The 17,245-nt window shown below is 58.8% G+C and overlaps 1 protein-coding gene across 1 annotated transcript; it reads right to left on the minus strand.

The window, feature by feature from the left end:
• Positions 1-4,303: 4,303 nt before the first annotated feature.
• Positions 4,304-16,873, minus strand: PTGS1 (prostaglandin-endoperoxide synthase 1). Its single transcript, XM_054849112.1, has 11 exons — positions 16,696-16,873; positions 10,774-10,890; positions 10,470-10,610; positions 9,536-9,679; positions 8,927-9,108; positions 8,737-8,820; positions 8,092-8,338; positions 7,243-7,529; positions 6,165-6,312; positions 5,410-5,785; positions 4,304-5,332 (listed from the first exon to the last, which is right to left on the minus strand). Exons 1-10 carry the CDS (start codon positions 16,817-16,819, stop codon positions 5,430-5,432), a joined length of 1,830 nt encoding a protein of 609 aa, XP_054705087.1. The 5' UTR covers positions 16,820-16,873; the 3' UTR covers positions 4,304-5,332; positions 5,410-5,429.
• Positions 16,874-17,245: the final 372 nt, after the last annotated feature.

Genomic DNA, 17,245 nt, shown 5'->3' on the forward strand with positions numbered 1-17,245 from the left:
GCGTGCAGAGGCAGCACCGGGCTCTGCGTTTATGTCCCTTGACATCTCCCGGTTGTTTCTTCCCTCGCTTCCTCTCACCAGCAATTCTGCTGCTTTTTTTTTTTAGTGTCTGAGATACAAAAACACGGCTTGCGAAAGGCCAAGGGAGTCTGGAGTCCTGCGGCAAAGCGACTGGAGTCACCTTCTCTCATGCTGGCAGAGCTGCGCAGGCATTGTTCGTGCTTTAACTTCTTTTGGACTCGATTGTGCCAGCTTCTAAAAGCCATAAATAAAAAGCAAACTTTCTTAAATATTTTTGTTTCAGCAGGACAAGAGAGCTCAGAAAGAAAACAGCTGGTGCTGGACAATAAGGTTGGTATTTATCACCTTTAAATGCTTTGAGACATTTACACTAGTTGTATATCCAAAGTGTGACGCTAAGTTAAGACGTGGTTAAGATCCAACAAACAAGACTTCTTCCTACTGAGATGTTCTGTGCTCTGTCTTTGCAGTCTGTCCTTTCTTTGCCCCATTTTCTATCTGCTACTTCTCAAGCGTAGGACAAACGGGCAGGCACGGCGCAGGCGTTTTGGCTCTCCCTGCAGGTAGCGGCTCTCTGATCCGTTGGTTTTGTGCATCACCTTGGCTGCAGCCTGCTCTGGTTTATGTGATACACCCTTCAGATCAAGAAGGTACATGTACCAAGTCTAAGTCATCTCTGTGTCTGATTTTCATCTTTGAGAATTACTATAAATAGGAGTTGGAAAAAACCACTTGTCAGGTAGGTTGTATTGCCCCTGGGAAATGTTTTTTGGAAAAAGCTGCCTACTGCTTTGCAGTCTGTCCTTTCTTTGCCCCATTTTCTATCTGCTACTTCTCAAGCGTAGAAACAACTATTTTTCCAGGAGAGCATAACTCGGCACTGGGAGAAAGGAGTGAAAAATCACCTGAGTTTGTTCACGTTTAATGGTGTTCCAATACAAACAGCAGAATTTGGCCACAGAATGCAAATGCACAAGGAAAACGCAGGCGGCTGCTCGGCGAGAGCAGGAATGAAATCACAGGTTGAGCTTAACTTGGGCATTTAATCATGGTGCTGACCTGGGTGCCAGGCACAGGGGACAAGATTTAGCACAGAAAAGTTTATACTGATTTTTTTTCTTTTTTTGACCTCCAATGTACCTCTTCTTTCTAAAATGTTCAACGTACACCTTTGTTGAAAATCCAAACAAATGTTCCTGTGCAATCGCTGGCGTGACTCACGCTGCAAAGGGGCCTGCTGGGGCAGGCTCGGGGGTGTCCGGGGGACTTAGGCGATTGCTTTTCCATTCGGCCTCGGGACCCTGCTTGTTCTTGCCACCGTGGGGTTCAGATGACTTTCCAGCACGGACCGTGATCAGCCCCGGGGCCAGAGGGGTGCAGGCTGCCTGGAAAGGGAAACCCTGGAGCAGCTGCAGCCCGGCTGCAACTTCTGCCCCTTTCCCTCTAACCATAGGGACCACTTCGCATGAAAAACCATTGCAGACAACTGATTGTCCTTGTACAGTCTGCTCTGGTCAGTAATAACCTCCTGCCCGGTGAATCATCGCTTAAGAGGTCGCACAACCACAGACATGTTTTCATTGTTGCTGCTCGCGCTGCACGAACACAGGCAACGCCGTCCTCCTGTCCGCGTGTCTCCGTGCAGGCGGGCTGCAGCTGGGCTCCTCGGAGACACTTGTTTAAAAAATCAGAGGACGTCCTATGAGCTGTGTTTACCAAGAGCTCAAACAGAGGGTACGTCTGGCAGCGCTCGCCTCTGCACTGTCCCCAGAGCTCGCAGTGGTGGGGGTGCTTGGAGCCCTTGTCCCGCTGGGTGATGCTGGTGGATGTACCAGACTAAACACCATGTTTAGATGCAAACTACTGTCTTCTACCTTGGACGTGGCTGCGGCATTGTGATGGGCAAACTGGTGAGGATGTGAGCGATTTCTGCAGCTACGCACGGCTGAGAGATTAGCAAAGCAAATGCAAGGGCTTGGTGGCACTGGGCTGGGGGAAGCTCCATGTGCGGGGCTGTGGGTCCCCAGCCTTGGAGGAGGTTTCGGTAGCGTGTTGGATGCTGTGCCTGGGGTTGGTACGTGTTGGTCCTACAAAGAAAAAATTTCAAAGCTTTTCCCGCTAGCAGAACTGTGAGGACTGGAGGGAGATGCTTTGCTGTCCTGGACTGTGTCGTGTGGGGAGCCGGTGCCACGAGTGGAAGATCTCAGGTTTGCCAGCGTTGGCTCAGCTGAGCTAGCTCATGGTGAAACATTCCTCCTTGGTGGCAGAGAGCATCTAGGCAGCTCTCTGCGTGCCTGATGGGCTCTCATACACTTATCAGTTGGTACCAAAGCAGTGCTGGCAGCCTTCGATAGCTATGGACAAAAGCAGGATGTTTGTGGTCTAACTGAAATGAGCCAAACTTGTGCCTTTAGCCAGATGGTGAAGGATGCTCGAGGCTGGAGCCGCTCAGCGCAGGGTGAGGGAAGTCATAGGCACGCTCTGGAATCGTGCTCCAGCTGGCTGGAGACATGGATCCCAGTGTGGATTTGAGACACACTGACTGTCTTTGACTGTGTGTTGCTCCCCGTTTGCTGCCATTTGCCTTTTTTTCGAGTGTTGTGCTGCTGGCTGGCTGAGGGAAGTGCAGCGAGGGTTGTGGTCCTCAGGGGAGTTCACAGCACGGGGTACTGCCGGTGGCTGGGCAGACCCCCACCAGCACCACGTAACAAGCCATCGGCGGGTGTTGGTCGTTCTGGTACCTGGGCACAGCGTCACCACTGGCCTCCCACCCAGCAGGGAAGGGAAGGGGAAAGCTGGGGAAAAGGGTCTGTGGGACAGGAAAGGACCATGTCCTTCTCTTGGCTTGCTGCTCAGCACTTCTGCACGACACGGTGCTGCAAGCTGTGCAGGAGCGGTGGGACCGGGGTCTCTACGTGCCGGGATGGCTGGGCAGGGCACAGGCAGGGAAGGGCCAACCCAGGTGAGCATGCAGCAGGCAAACCTGTCTGCTGTGCCTTCACGGGCTAGACCTGCTTCTCTGCCTCCCTGCGCGCCATAAGGAAACTAAAATCCAGATGATATCCTCATAAACCCATCTGATTTCTGAAGGGTTAAAGAGAGCAAGTGAGAAGGCTCTCGCCTTGGGAGTCTCCGCTTGCAGATATTCCTTCGCTATGACGTCCTCCTAACACATCCCTGCCAAAGGCACCAGCTCTTTAAATCTCCCTGGTTTCAAATTCCTGTAACACCTCCCTGTAAGTGGTTTTATTGTTCCCTGGAAGTGCCTCACAACGCTCCCTTGAGGAATCTGGATCATGACATACTTGGTTGATCAGGGATAAAAAAATCAGCTGGTGTAACCAGAAATGATTGAAACTTCCAGGGCACTAGGTGGGACATCACAGGATTGTCACTTCCTCCCCAAATGGGCAATGTCCCCATCCATCCTCATCCTGCCTAGGGCATGGCAACAGAGAGAATGGAGGGGGCTGTGTCTACCTGGGCACATCTACCCGGAGATATCACATCTGCTGTCCTCCTCATCCCTGCCTGCCCCATCCCTCACATGCTGCCTGGTGCCAGGTTTCAGGGCAGTGCCCTGGAGCAGGACTCCCTGCCCTGGTTCTCCTCTTGTCTCCCATGGCGTTGTGTGATGGGCAGAAGAGCGGCCGGCGGTGCCCGGCAGGTCAGGGTGGAGAACCCTGCGAGGAGGATCCGGCCGGGAGCAGAGCAGCCCCCACAGCCTCGTGGCATGAAGTCACCATGCCAGGTTTGAGTCCTGTCGGGACAGAACAGGAGCTGAGGAGCAGACCTCTCCACCGGCTCGGCACAGGAGGAAACTGCAGCCATAAGCTCTCTTTCATGCCTACAACACACCTGGCCAGCAAGATTGATGTGCAGATAGATTTTATGTGATAGAAATACATAATGCTGGATGTAAGCGCTGTGTTACCAGCATCAGAGCGGTGCAGCTCAGGGCTGTGAGGGGGGGTGGCCGGAGGGCAGCATAGCTCAAACCTTCACGGGAGACTTGGGCTCAGAGAGCCCCCACTGAAGCATCACCTAAGGAGGAGGGTCGCTCCATTTATTTCTTCTGATGCCGTCAGCAATGACACGGCACAGCGCCTGTGAGCACAGCCCGCTCCGACTGCATGGCTCCCAGCGGGGACACCAGCCTTCCAGCAACGCTCCAGGGACTTCTCCTCTTCCCCAGCTCCTGCTGCCTCCCAAGCGTCCTGCCCTCTTGCAGGGCCTGCCGCTGGTGAGACAACGCTTGGAAACTGGCTGGCGGAAATGAGAGGAGTTTTTAAAATCTTTTATTATTTTAAATATCCATTCTCCTGGAGGTGAACTGGAATCTGATGGGGATCGAGGCCAGCGACAGTGGCTGCCAGCCACCGTGTCATTACATCGGTGAGGGCCAACATCTGCGTGTGTTTCTGGAGCAGGACAGAAGCGGGGTCTGTGTGCCTTGGGGACACCATTTACTGAGCTATCAGTGCAGGGAAGCGTAATGATTGTAGGACGGAAGATCCTTCATCACTGTGTTTGCACAGAGGTAGCATCTTGCTCCGAGCAGCCCAGTGTGACTGGACCATCTCAGACGGCCAGCAGTGTGTGCCAGGGTCCCAGCCAGCGGGTGGGAGATGCAGGAGGTCTCATCTGATGCTTCTCCCCTGGTTTCCTCCTGCAGAGATACTGCTTCAGTTCCTTCTTCTTGGTTGTGTCTCAGCTATGCCCAGCCGTGTGCCGGGCAGGCTGGGGTGGACCGCCCGGAGCAGCTGCAGGAGAAGCAGCTCAGGGCAGGTTCCTACTGCAAGCTCAGCCACCACCGGGCCAGCATGCCCACCTACTGCACGTCCTCCACGTTCCTCTGTGTGCTGCCATCTGCCTCCTCCACCTCCCCTGGGGAGCTCAGCACCTTAACCGGGTGCAGCAGAGGAGGAAGGACTGCGAGGGCTCCCCAGGCTCTGCGCTCTTCTGTCCCGAGTGGGGAAGCCCTGCAGAAGAGGGGCTGTTGGTGGCCTGGTGCTGGAAAGCAGTGGGGGCAGAGGGTGACAAAGCGCAGGGGAGTCCAGAGTGTCCCGGAGAGGTGGGTGTCCCCTGGGGAACCCCAAAGCTGGCTTAGTGCAAGGTATTAGCTAGCAAGGGAATAGGGTCTGCTGAGGACAGTGGTGGCAGCCACACTCCTGAGGCACTCGAGCTTTTCACAGAGCTGGTACCAGCCTCTCCTCAAGGGCTGGTGTAGAGGACACCCAGGATGGGACCATCTTCTGTCGTGCTTCTGCTCGGCACAGGGGTGGGCAGGTCCCCGTGTCCCTGCTGCTTCCTGCGGGAAGGAACAGGACATTCAGCGCCAGGCCGGGAGCTCAGCTCAGCCAGTGCCTGGGCAAGGATGGTCTCTACCTGGGCAGGCTGTCCTGGTGCTACAGCTCAGTAGATGATCCACCACCCCGAGGGCTGCCATTTTCCGCAGCATCCGGCACACGAAACGCCACATATGGGCACTTCTTCACATTGAGGCACACGAGCTTCTCAAGCGATGCTGTCTTAACTATCTCGAAGCCAGTTGCTCCACCGAATGTACTGGGTTTCCAGTACTCTGGAGAGCAGATGGGGTTTCCAAGAAGCCCCTTCAGGGAAAACGGGGCTCCGATCTCCACCATGCTTTCACCAAAAATACCATTGGGTTGGGGTTTCTCAAGCAGCAAGCCCAGATAAAACTCCAGAGCATCAATGTCTCCATACAGCTCTTCCAGCTCTGCCGCCTTCTCTTCCTCTCCTGCATCAAGTGAACATCAGAGTGCTTTAGCAAGGGAATCACCCCCCAACAAGGACCACCCTTGCTGTGGGTAACAGGAACGTGGCAGTTCCCACAACCCAGGCAGTGGCAAGCCGGCCCCCAGGCCAGGCACTGCCCTCTGGACCACTCATCCAGTGCCACAGGAGGAAGGACCTCTGCAGCAAAGGCATCAGCCCTGTCTGCCCCGGTGCGAGAGTCGTGACCAGGCAAGGCTTGGATGGGCGGGAGCGGCTGCTCCGCTGGGCAAACCCAGCAGCAGGGGAGCAGCTGGTGGTCTCGTACCCTGCCTGTGGGTACAGAGCATCTACACTGCCCCAGCAAAGCCCCGAGAGCTCCTGCAGCAGCACTGCAGCCCTACCTGTTAGCTCCTGAAAGGACTTGTAGGGCTTCATGCCAAACCTCTTCCGATACTCATTAAACGGCTGTAGCCTCAGCTGCCGGGATTCCCTGATGACTCCAACAGCCACTTTCAAGACGTTGGCATTGATGGTTTGTCTCCCACCGATCTGTGTAAGAACACGAGGAGCACACGTAAGGCAGGAGGCAGTACCAGCATCTGCTCCAGGGGAGCCGCGGTACAGCCCCACCGCCCCGTGCTAAAGTATCATGTCCTGGCAAGGTGTCGTGGAGACCAGCACATCATTGCAGCGGCAAGAAGAGGGGGAAACAGTGGATGTTGCCCAAAAAAGCTGTAGAACAGCTTAGGTTAAAGCCGGTCCTGTTCCCAGCACGGGTCAGGGAATGGTGCAGGAGAAGCCCCAGATGGGCAGTGACCTAGGACAAGGGGAGAGATTATGGGGGTTTGGGGTCACAGAGAGAACCCAAACACCCAAAGAGCAGCAGGTCTGCACCCCAGCCTTGCTGCTCTGCACAAGAAAAGACAGTCAGAAATATATATGTAATCGCTTGGAAGAAAACATCCATGTGATGGCAGCAAAGAACAGTGCCAGACAAATCGCTCCCATGCCCTGGCTGCTCTAAAGCCCGGTCTGGGCCAGAAGATCCCAGCCCCATCGGGCCAGCTTACCACAGGCTCCTGGTGTCACCATGATGTTTGCTACAGAGTCCCAAGAACAAGCAAATGGGGCTGCCAAGGCCCAGCCTTGGTATGGTGCTCGTGGGGAGGACTCACACACAACATGCCCATTGGGTGCTGCCCTGGGTAGAAGACTGTATGTGACATGCAACCCGCTGCTGAACGGGGAGGTTCGTTACTGGTGTGCTACAGCTGTGCTCCAGGCGCTGCAGGGACAGGCGATGCCTTGGACCGGAGCTTTGCACCATGTGAGAAGAGAAGCTTGAAACCCTGCTGCCGCCCTGCAGTTCTCCGAGCTTGGCTCCACCGCCCAACAGCACAGCAGCATCTGCCTCCACGAGTATCCCTCCCGGGGTCCCACAGCCCCGGCGCTGGCAAGGAGGGGACAGCAGGACCTTACCCTTCCTGCAATCTGCTTGGAAAAGGACTCCACCAGTGCCTCCACGCCGTAGTCCATGAGCATGGAGGTGTTGTAGAGGAACTGCTCATAGCTGTACTCTTGTCCCTGGATGATGAAGGAGTCGGGCATCAGCCCATGCCAGTGATAAAGCTGGTTGAACTCCACTGCGATGCGATTCCGGTACTGGAACTGTGTCCCAAACAGCAGCTCGGGGTCGAACTTGAGGCTTAGGAAGTACCCGCTGAGATGCTGGACATAGTCTTCAATGACAATCTTAATGGTCTCCCCTGGGCAGGAGGCAAGAGAAGCAGCTGTCAGCTGTCAGCAGCAGGAGCTACTGGCTCTGTACCCTGAGATGTTACCCACGCGCTATGGCAGCATGTCCCAGCACCCATCCACCCCCTGGGACTATGGGCTTGTTGTGTTGGTTGGGAACTTTTCACCAGCACAGGTCAGTCTGCCAAAAGTGAAATGATTCCTGAGGAAGCTGACCTTGAAATGCTTCTTAGACATAATGTGGAGACATGGGTCCCTTCTGGATTTTGGTCAATAATGACATTTCTTGAGATTATAGTAAATGTATAATAGAATATTAAAATGAAGTAATTTAGAACTATGACAAAATTATTACAAATGACATTTTTTGATGGACAAAAGCCAATTTTTGCTATATGGACCAAAGCCATCAATCCCCAGAAGGCTGCCAGAGAAACTCCTCCAGCCTCTAAAGCCAGACCGGCCATCACCCTCAACAGAGACTGACCAACGCCCAAGTCCCTGGAGCTTGCCCAGGGAGGTGGGACATGGGGCTCTGTGGTGCCCGTGCCCTGTGGCACCACTGGTCCTCACCGATGAGGATGAGACGAGCTGTCTGGAAGAGCTGCTCGTCGCTCCAGGTGGGATGCTCCTGTTTCAGTATGTCGCAGACGCGGTTGTGCTCGCGCAGCCAGAGCGTGGCATACATGCAGAGCCCCGGCAGCAGCCCAAACACCTCCTGGCCCATCGCCATCTGCTTCTCCTTGGGGATGGTAGGTGGGTAGACCATGTGGACCGGAGCATCAGTGACCATGGGCGGGTACACCTCTCCATCCACCACCTTGGGGAGACAAGAATGGGATAGCAGAAAGGGAGGAGGGGAGAAAACCACCGCGGTGAAAGCCTACCCAGCTGGGACCTGCCTCCCTAGGGGCACCATGGCCGCTCTGCTGCAAGTGCTGAGCCAGACAGAAACATCCCCCTCACACAGCCCCGACTGCAGGATGTCTGCTGCTGTCAGAATAGCTCAACCCCAATGCTCATCCCCCTGATATGGCACCTCTGGGCAGCAGCCACCAAGGGGGGCCCTGGCAGTGCTCCACATGGGCCACCAGGTCTCTTACAGGGCTGGGGTCTCCTGATGCTCCTGGGAGTCTCTAGCACCTGCCAGAGGGACGTGGGCTTCAAACAACCCTGGAGCACAGGGCTCAGACATGTTTCAGCTGTGCTGGGTGGTACCTGGAATTTCAGCTTCCCATCTCTGAAGAGCCGCAGCTGGTGCTGCCGCTGCAGGCTGTCCCCATACAAGTGGCCGAGATCCACCTGCCAAGAGAGGATGGTGTTAGGGCTGCTCCAAAAGGCCATGCATGCCCTGGCCCCCCTCCTCGCTCCCTGCGCCCCCCGCGCCCCCCGCTCTGGTGCCCCTCACCCCATGCCCCAGCGCCTTGGTGAAGCCGCGTCCCATCTTCCCAGATGTCTTGAAGAACTGGTGGGTGAAATGCTGGGCGAAGAAGGCGAACATCAGGTTGGTGCCTTGGGGATCGGCTTCAAACTTCTGCCGCAGTAGGAACCTCTCTGCCAGGAGTTGGGGGTCGGGGAGCTGCTGCTTCCCTGCAAAGGATGGAGGTTGACGGCGGATGCCCCGTGCTGACCTGGCTGGGTACCGGTGCTGGCCGTGGGGCTGTCGGTGAACACTGCTGTGTCTGCTGCAGCACCAGGCACTGACTTGTCTGCATAGACACCTTACAGCCTTCTTACACAGGCTATGACATGCCCCAGCAGCAAAACCTGAGCTGTCCCAGCGGCATTTTGGATGCCATCAAGCTCCTCCTGCCTGTGCAGCCAGCTTGTGCAGGACAGCAGTAGCACATGGCACTGCCAGCGGTGCCTTGCAGATGTGTCCATGGCAGCAAAAGCTTGGGCATGGGTGGGTGGGAAACGCTGATGCTGCACCAGGTACGGACCCAGGGTGCTGCTCCGGCAACTCAGCCCCACAACTGGCACCTCACGGTGCTGGTCCCCCGGGCCAGCTACGTACCTTTGGTCCCCATGGGTGTTGGGCAGTCATCCGGCACAGGCGGGAGGACACGGGTGTAATAGCTGACGTTGGAGTAGGCCTCCCAGCTGATGTAGCCGTAGTCAGAGTTGAAGGTGGGGGGGCTGGGGATGAGATTGGCACGAACTGAAAGGAGAGGGGAGGGGGTGTCGCCACTGTGGGGCCCAGGGCGTGGGAGAGCACGCCACAGGCTCTGCCCCCAGCCCCTGCCACCCAGGCACCCTCCCCTGCCACCCTAAAAACCAGAAAGGTACCAGCAGCAGAGGCATGTGGGTGTCCCAGGCTTTGCTCCAAGCCTTTTAAAGGCTGCAATTCCCCACAGAAGAGGAAGATACTAATGCGCTAAGTGGATTCTTGCATGATGAATGAGATGACAAACACATAGAAACGGTAAAAGCAAGAGCTGGAGCCTTGCGAACGTGTCGCTACGGCTCCAAGGGCTGGAACCTAAATATTTATGCAAAGTGATGAATGTGGGGACATGAGCAACAAGGTCCAGCTCCATATTTCCACAGGCTGCTTTCTGCGCGGCTGCTTAAGAGCCCTTTGGCTTGAGGAGCGCAGCATGCCGAGAGCCCCTGCTGTTTTCCAGCTGGCTGGCAGCCCGGTGTGTGGCTGGAGATGCACAGCCGGGGACGCACAGCTGGGGACACGCAGGCAGCCCAGCCTGCCAACCCCCTGCGCCCCACTGCTGCCTGGCCGGGCAGCCTCTCCTGGGCACGGTGATGGGGTGACGGGGTGACAGGATGATGGGGTGACAACCTCCCCGGGTCTGTCTGTGATATGACCCAAGCCCAGTGCCCACCGTGCCTGCGGGAGCTGCTCAGCATCGTTGCCGCTGTGCTGCCCCCACCCACGCCTCTGCCGATACCTGGGGGGGTCCCCGAGTCCTGCTGCACCCACTCCAACCCCTCACCTGTGAGCACAAGCCTCATGAGTGTGTCCCGGATGAACGTGCTGTTGATAATGTCCCAAAACCACTTGAAGTGGGTCAGGATGAAGTGGTAGAAGGCAGGACTGGGCTTCAGCAGGTCATGGAGGCGCATCCAGAGCTCGGCTGGGGGAGACAGACCAGGCAAACCGCTTGCCCCACTAATGAAGCCCGCTAACGGCCCCAGTCCACCCATGATGTCATTGCCAATGAGAGCGCGTGCTGCAAGTGCAGCATGCCGCCCCAGGACCCACAGATGCCACAGGCCCTCCAGGTGAGAGGGACTTACGGGAGGTGCAGTTGGCTCCGAAGTATCCCGTCCGCGTGCAGTCGCACTCGTATCCTGCCAGGCCAACCCTCACGCACACCCCTTGGTGTTGGCAGGGGTAATAGCAACAGGGATTCACTGCGGGGAGAGAGAGAGACATCACCATCCATCCACAGTGTCACCACGTCCGGTCGCTCACTGCTCCTCACGGGGTGATGCTGCCCCAGACACAGCCGAGCTGGGCCCAGCTCCGGGGGATGCACCCCGGGGGATCCCCCTGAGACGGGGTGCTTTGAAGCCAGCCATCTCCAGGAGTCCAGCCCCCATGTCTGGTGTCATGACGTGCTGCAGGGAGACAGCAGACAGATGCTGCAGGAGCCGAGCACCGCCCTGGCCATTGCAATATCAGGCCAGCGGTAGAGATTACTGCTCAGCTTTTCTTTTACCTCCCTGGTGAGGTAACTTTGGGCAGGAGCATCGCTTCGGCACTGTCCCTCCTTCTTTGTGGAAGTTAGCCCTGTCTGAAACACCCAGGATTGCCAAAGGAACCGTCTGCACCCCAACGCCATGCACCAACGGGTGTGAGCCCCGGCCCCAGCTCAGGCTGTTGCTGCCGGGTCCGTGCCCTGCCCGCTGCCCCGTGCCACCGCAGGACCATGTCACGGTGGTCTCCTGCACAGCCAGGGCTGCGGTCTCACGCACAGGGGGCTGCTGTGTCCCCAGAGCCCTGGAGCAGGATAAAGCAGTACAAACACAGCGCCGGTGTTAATAATAACGGCAATTGTCAGGGCTGAAGTTTGCTTTGGCAAGTGGCCGACCGCTGAGCTCGCTCCCCTGGCTCCCGCCCGGCCCCTTCCTCAGCTGCCTTCACGCCCCAGCCTGCAGGCGCGAGATAAGGGCCCCTTTCCACCCACCCATGGCGGGATCCTGTGGGACAGAGGAAGACAGGAGCAGCACTGCCACCAAGCTGGGTGGGTCCCTGTGAACCCAGGACGGAGCCTTTGTGCCCGGGGATTAAAAGCACCAAGCGACAAGACCTCCTGGAGCACACCTGGCTGAAGGTTTGGGTGCACATTGGCAGGATGGTGGTCCCCAGCGCCCCCAGGATGCACAGTGCTCAGGGACCGCAGTGCCACCGACACACAGTGCTCAGCACTGGTGCCACCAGCTGCGGGGACGGGCAGCACACCTTGAGCACTAGGAGGGACCAAGAGCTGTCCCTGGTGTGCCCGGTGTCACAGCCGATGAAGGAAGGTCTCCCAGGTCCATCAGCCACTCTGCATGGCCCACGAGCTCACCAGGCCCCCAGCAAGCCTGGATTAAATTCTGCTGGAATCTGGGAATGGGTTCCAACACTGGGGTGGAGGGACAGGCACGCAGAATAGAAACCACATTTTTTCCATAGGAAATTGCAGCTAAAAATTAACATATTTGAAAAATAAAGCTAATTTTGCAAAGTTGCTCAGGTCCCCAACTGGCTGCCTACTCAGGGCAGGGCAGGGGCTGCCTGGGAGTCTGGGGCTTGGCGAGCAGCTCTGCCTCAGCTGCGCTCAGCCCTGTGACCCCAAATCCCTCATGTCACAGGGCCGGCTTGCAAAGACGCATTCAGCTCCCAGCCCTTCCGTCAGACTCCCTTTCATCTCAGCTCTTCTCACGTACCCAGATGCTATTACAGACCCAGGCAGGAGGCAGCAGGCAGGTTCTTATTTATCTCAGACAAATTAAGGTCAGACAACCTGTTTAGTTTTTTGCAAGACGGGAATTTTTGCAAAGGGGGCCACATTGCAGTGCGGCTGGAGTATCCTTCGGGCTATTCCTGTGTCGATAGCTCTGCACTCGACTCTGCTGCAAACTTTGCAAGCACCTAAGAGCGCAGCCCCGTGCAGAGCCTGCTGCAACCCGGGGGCATGCGGGCACCGCAGCCCCGGGGCCGGGAGGATGCTCCATGCCCTGGGCTCTGGCACAGCAGGTCATGTCCTGCCTCGTCTCTCCAGCTGACATGAGGAGTCAGAAGTTCACTTTACTGGGCCTCTCCCTGGCACAGGACTCCATGGCATTTTGTGATTGAGCACTCCTCCAAGAAAGGTTTGGCAGCACACCGGGCTCCGCCGAGCTCCCTCCTCCCGCGGCTCACGTCGGTGTCAGTGCCGCGGGGTCCTGGAGGTGGGGTGGGAGCGGCATGTTCCAGCCAAAAGGGTGGGAGGGGGACGGAGCATGTTCTGACCCGTGACAGCAACCCCCTTGCTCCTTTCGGAGCCTCTCTCCCACGGCGGCTCCGTGCCTCTCCCCACCCCAGCCAGGAATCCTGCGCCAGCCCTGCTGGGATGGCTCCAGGTGTGGGGAAAGCGGCTGCCAGCCTCTGCGCTGGAGCACGGCCTCCTCTGTGACGGCAGAGCTGGTGAACATGCTCCATCCCAGCTGAAAAATGCCAGATTGCGGGGACAACATCCGCTCTGCAAACCGCAGCCAAAGCAACCTGGGGTGAATCATGGCCGGGCTAGAGCCGGGCTTGCTCAATGGGACACGGCTGTGTGTCTGCAGGCTTTCAAGATGATGAAAGGCTCACGCACTTGTTTTTCTGATTCAGGGAGGTTTCCTCGGGCCCACGAGCTGTTCACAGCACATGCAGTGCAGCCAGATTGTCATCTGCAACCACTTCTGTCGGCACCATGAGCAAGAGCAGCATCCCAGGGCCGCAGCTGCATGCCACGTGGGGCTCGGCGATCTTCCTCCCCACACCTAAGCTGGGCTGCCGGCCCCAAGGATGGGCTGCAGGTGGGTGGCCGAGCTGGCTGGAGGAGGCGATGCGGTCCTGGGACTCTCGGTGTGGCAGCAGGCTCAACTCTGCAGCCCAGGTTGAAGCTCTGTGAGCCCCATTGTGGAGGGGATGTGCTGGGAGGAGGCAGCTGACCATGGGATACAGAACCAGGCATGAATCGGAAGTGGCTCTGCCAGAGGTGCCTGCCTGCCCGCACTCAGCAGGGTCTGTGTCTGACCTGCCCCGTGGCTGGAGCTCGGGCAGGCGGTGATGTTCGGGTGCTGCCAGTGGGAGAAGCAGCATGAGCACTCGATGAGGGTGGAATGGCTGTGAAGAGGACAGTCAGGTTTATTTTGCAAGAACACTTGTACAAAACTACACCCCTGAAGGCAAACCAGCAGCCAAGGGCAATATCTGCCAGGAAAACAGAGAAACACCATGGGACTAGCTTGGCTCCCCTCACAGCCAGAGGAAAAGTCTACAGAGAGCAAACATCATAGCTCAGAGCCATGGTGCAGCCAGCAAGGAGTCAAGTAGAAGTGCTCTAAGCAGCAAACACCAAGTGAGCAGGAGAGCCCAGCCTCAGGCTAACATCCTGTTATTTGGTCTCTGAGAGCAGATCCCAGGCACAGGGCTGGGGAGGAGCAGGAGCTTGACTGCTCTGCTGACAGCACCTCAGGGCACAGAGCAGTTCCCCTAATTCCTCAATCAGATATTTCCCTCCCTAATTAAGGCTTGGAAGAGAGCCATCCTTTCATGTATATCCCAGGTATCTTTTTTTTTCCCCCATGTAGTGAAATTTGCTTTGATCCTGGCATGCAGCAGTCAGCTCCAGGGGTTGGCCATGGCTGCACCATCCCAGCGTGTGTCTGTCCCAGCTGCTTCAGGCATGTGGGTCCCCAGGCCCTGTCCAGTGCCCAAATGGACACACAGATACTGCTCTTGGTTGTCCTCAACCCTGAGGAGGAGCTTCTTGGGGAGATGAGACCCATGCCAGGAGATGGCCAGGCTGGAGGAGGGACCACGCAGAGGCTGTCCCTTGCCTGTCCCCACCACCCACAATCCAGCCCAGCAGGTGACAGCCAGGTCCATTCCATGGGGTCCCTCCTTTCATGCAGACGTGCCCAATGGGCCCTGCAGCAGGGTGCCTGCCACCTCCCCAGCACTGTCCCTCCTCGTGCAGTGCTCGCTCCTGCTGCTGCTGCTGCCTGAGGCCTGAGGCCAAGAAGCCTGGAGGGCTGCACGGTGGCTTGGCCATGCTGGAAGCACCCAGCTCCACTGTCCCCAGCAGCTGGACCTGCCACCTCCTGCCAGGTCGCACCCCGACTCCCTGAGTTCCCTGCAGAGCTGGCACGGTCGCCCTCTGTGTGGCTACAGCTGTGGGGCCGCTGAGCAACCCCAGGTCATGTTCCCCTTTCGGACATGTACACTGCTGAAAACAAGGAAGTCCCCACCTCAGGGTCACTGTTTTTGTGCAGCGCCAGCCACTCCAGGACAGAGATGTCCTCTCTTTCCCAGCAGGATGGCTGCACGGAGGAGGAGCGGGCAGTGGGAAGGGCACCGTGCCCACCCTGGCAGACGGCCCTGCCTTGTCAGCCCAAACCTGCTTCATTGGGGTTGCTTCTCCCACGGTCCCACTTTCCCTGCAATGGGGGGGTGCCCGCATCCCTGCACTGCCTGCACAGCTCCGTGCACCCAGTCTGTGCACATTTTGGGGGCTCTTGGGTTTGGGCATATCGTTTCTCACAGCAGCGGGTAAACCCGGGCAGGGCTGCTGGAGACAGGGTCACCATCAGCACCGTTTGCACCGCAGACGGCCGGAGCCCCGCCAAGGGATGCAACGCATATGCCTGGGCTGGTTTCGCTGAGAATGTTACTTTAGTGAGGAACTATAAAACCTGAAAAGTGCTACGAGTTTAGTGCTGGGATGGCATTTTTCTGCAGGGAGGAAAGTCATTTCACGGAAGAGGGACTGAAGTCAATGTCCCATTAAAGACCTGAAGGAAACTGCGCTGTAGGGGCTGGGGATGGAGCTGATGGGATTTGAGACGTGGTTTTAATTCACAACACACTCTGTGGATACCTGCCATAAGCGGTGTTACTCCTCGACATCCACGGGTGCACGGGCAGCCCGAGCGCTGTGCCAGCACGTGGTGAACTGCTGCGGCATGTGGGGAGAGGAATGAAATGACGGCTCAGGCCACCGGAGCTGTCCCTGCTGCTCTCTGGGGCTGGCCCTCCATCCTCACCACCAAACTGCAGTTTCACCTGGTATGTGTTTGGGGAGAGCAGGAAAGGGCCCTGCCTGCCAGCATTCATGGATATTGCTCCCCTTTCTTTTGAGAAGCCCCATCCCAGCTGGGTGCTGCCCCTCAGCCCGGTGGTGGGGCCACCCCAGGGTGGCCGTGCTCCTGTCCTGCCCCAGGGGCTCGCGGAACGGCGGTGCGCTTGGCGGGAGCCCAGAGCTGTAGTGCGGCCACAGCCATGCTTGGGCCAGCAACAGCTCCTCCAGCCCCTGCGTGTGGTCCCAGCGCGGCCGCAGTGGGAGAGGGAAGGGAAGTTTGTTTTTCACGGGTGATTTTCCCCTGCGGTCAGGTGTGACGGGCCAAACCCTGCAGCTCCCAGCGCAGCGGGGACTCTGCCCCAGGCGGTGCCCTCGGGGCTCCTGGCCGGTGGTGCCGCGGCCCCTGCCTGCCCTGCCCTGCCTGCTCTGCCTGCCCTGCCCTGCCTGCCCTGCCTGCCCTGCCCTGCCCTCCGCTCCAGGGCTTCTGCTCGCGGCCCCACGGCCGGGTCCGGGCAGCGGCGGGGCAAGGACCAGCCCGGGGCGATGGGGCGCGATCCCGCTCCCGGGGACCCGCCGGAGCCCTGACCCGTCCCGCAGCGCTGGGCAGGGGCTTGGGGCAAACGCCTCGATCTCTCCTGTCGCCCGTTCCCGGGCGCCGGGAGCAGCGACCGCCCCGCGTCCCCTGCGCCTCCAGGGGTCCGGGACCCCCGGTACTGCACCCTCCGGGACCTGGTCCCCCCGCATGTCCCGGGACCGGGTGCCCCGGGACCGGGTCTCCCCTCACTCCCCGGGTCCCCCCGGTGCCGGATCCCCCCCACCCGGTACGGGATGTCGCCGGTCCCCCCGGTCCTGGCTCCCCCCGGTCCCCCACCCTCCCGGTGCCGTCCCCCGCCCCGCGTACCGGAGCCGTCGGTCGCGGCGCTCCCGGAGGCGCAGAGCAGCACGGCGTGGGCGAGGAGCAGCCGCAGCCCGGCCCGGCGCAGCCCCGCGGCCGGCGGGACCCGGACCCGGCACCCACCGCCCATGGCGAGAGGCAGCTCCGCCGCGTCCCGCCGCCGCTGCCGGGCCGGCCCCCCGCCCTCGCCCCCGCCGCGCCTCCTCCCGCCCCCGCCGGGACGGGGACGCCTCCGACAGCCCGGCCCGCCAGGGGGGGCTGCCCCGGCCTGCGCACCCCTTCCGGGGTCCCGGTGGCCACTCTGGGTCCCCGGCCGTGCCCTGAGCCCCATGTCCCCCAGGAGCCCCCTGCCCATCCCCAGGTCCCCTCGCGTCCCTGGCAGTGCCCACCTCCCCGAGCATCTCCATGCCCATCTTCTGGTCCCCACGTCCCCCAGCGCCCCCGTGGCTTGGTCTCCATGTCCCCTTGCATTCCCACACCCTGGTTCCCACATCCCCCAGCATCCACGTGCCCATGCCCTGGTCCCCATATCCCCTTGAGCCTCATATCCCTCAGC

Source organism: Grus americana, chromosome 20 (assembly GCF_028858705.1).
Source record: "Grus americana isolate bGruAme1 chromosome 20, bGruAme1.mat, whole genome shotgun sequence".
Classification (NCBI taxonomy): Eukaryota; Metazoa; Chordata; class Aves; order Gruiformes; family Gruidae; genus Grus; species Grus americana.

Bases quoted from the DNA above. Each gene is read 5' to 3' on its own strand.
- PTGS1 (XM_054849112.1), bottom strand. From the start codon at position 16,819: ATGGGCGGTGGGTGCCGGGTCCGGGTCCCGCCGGCCGCGGGGCTGCGC. The intron at 9,680-10,469 runs GTGAGGGGTTGG...CTCTCCTTTCAG, and splicing joins CATGAGGCTTGTGCTCACAG to TTCGTGCCAATCTCATCCCC. The intron at 9,109-9,535 runs GTACGTAGCTGG...CATCCTTTGCAG, and splicing joins AACACCCATGGGGACCAAAG to GGAAGCAGCAGCTCCCCGAC.